This window comes from Cyprinodon variegatus, unplaced genomic scaffold, assembly GCF_000732505.1.
Source record: "Cyprinodon variegatus isolate N-32 unplaced genomic scaffold, C_variegatus-1.0 Scaffold191, whole genome shotgun sequence".
NCBI classification, from domain to species: Eukaryota; Metazoa; Chordata; class Actinopteri; order Cyprinodontiformes; family Cyprinodontidae; genus Cyprinodon; species Cyprinodon variegatus.
In genome coordinates, this window is record NW_015150644.1 from 986,251 (window position 1) to 987,111 (window position 861).

The following is an 861-nucleotide window of genomic DNA, read 5'->3' on the forward strand; positions in this document are numbered from 1 at the left end:
AAAAAAACAAAGAAAAATTCAAATAAACCAGAAAGAAAAGATAACACTGAAAGAGTTGGACGCTTACAATCCCTAAAATGCCGTACAGCACCATGTCCAGGGAAACCACGGTGGTGTTTCTCCAGTTTTTCACTGGCCGCATTATTTCTAGAGCCGCATTTGATGTCGTCAGGTTCAAGTGTTCCAGCAGACCATAATATGTGCAATCTGATGACAGACTGCTGCAAACACCTGCTGGAAAGGAGTTAAGAGATTATTAATCTGAGCAGAAACTTGAGGTTCTCAGTTGGAATAAAGATATATTTTTTAGAGACTTACCAGCAAACATCACCAAGGCGGGAATCCACAGAGCAGCCATGGCTCTCAGCCTTCCATCCAATCTGGGTAAACCTTTATAAACCGTGAAGCTGCTTTCAGACGCAGCAACACAAAAGGCAAAAACCAGACCTTCATGGTCAAACGCATCACATGCATGCTTCTGTTTGTTCGTCTAATAAGCAGGAAAATTATTTCAATTGTTTTCCTGCAGCTGCAGAAAAATCAACATGTGAAACTTAGGTTACCTCACAGTGGCTCTTCACAGTTAATTAAATGCATTGATGCTATATACTATACAGCTGTACAAATAAAGCTTTATTAGATATGTAGATAAATCATCAAAGGTGGAGGAAATTAATTCCTACAACTTTTCAGTCTGGGGAAAAAAATACCTTAATGGATTTTTTTTTAATTCCTGAAATTAGCTGGTTTAAATTTAGCATAACGAAAATTTTGCACAAATGGTTACTATTAGGAATTTATATTAAATTCAATTCAGTTTATTTCTATAGCGCCAATTCACAGGGGAATCCCTCACACTAA

General features: G+C 37.4%; 1 protein-coding gene across 1 annotated transcript in view; it reads right to left on the reverse strand.

Moving 5' to 3' along the window:
• Nucleotides 1-413, reverse strand: part of LOC107087691 (5-hydroxytryptamine receptor 3A-like) — a 15,421-nt gene extending 15,008 nt beyond the window's left edge. The window contains exons 1-2 of the mRNA XM_015379403.1: nucleotides 319-413; nucleotides 29-234 (exon numbers count right to left, since the gene is read on the reverse strand). Of these exons, the coding sequence (XP_015234889.1) occupies nucleotides 29-234; nucleotides 319-358 (246 nt within the window). The 5' untranslated portion in view covers nucleotides 359-413. The remainder of the gene's footprint in view (nucleotides 1-28; nucleotides 235-318) is intronic.
• Nucleotides 414-861: the final 448 nt, after the last annotated feature.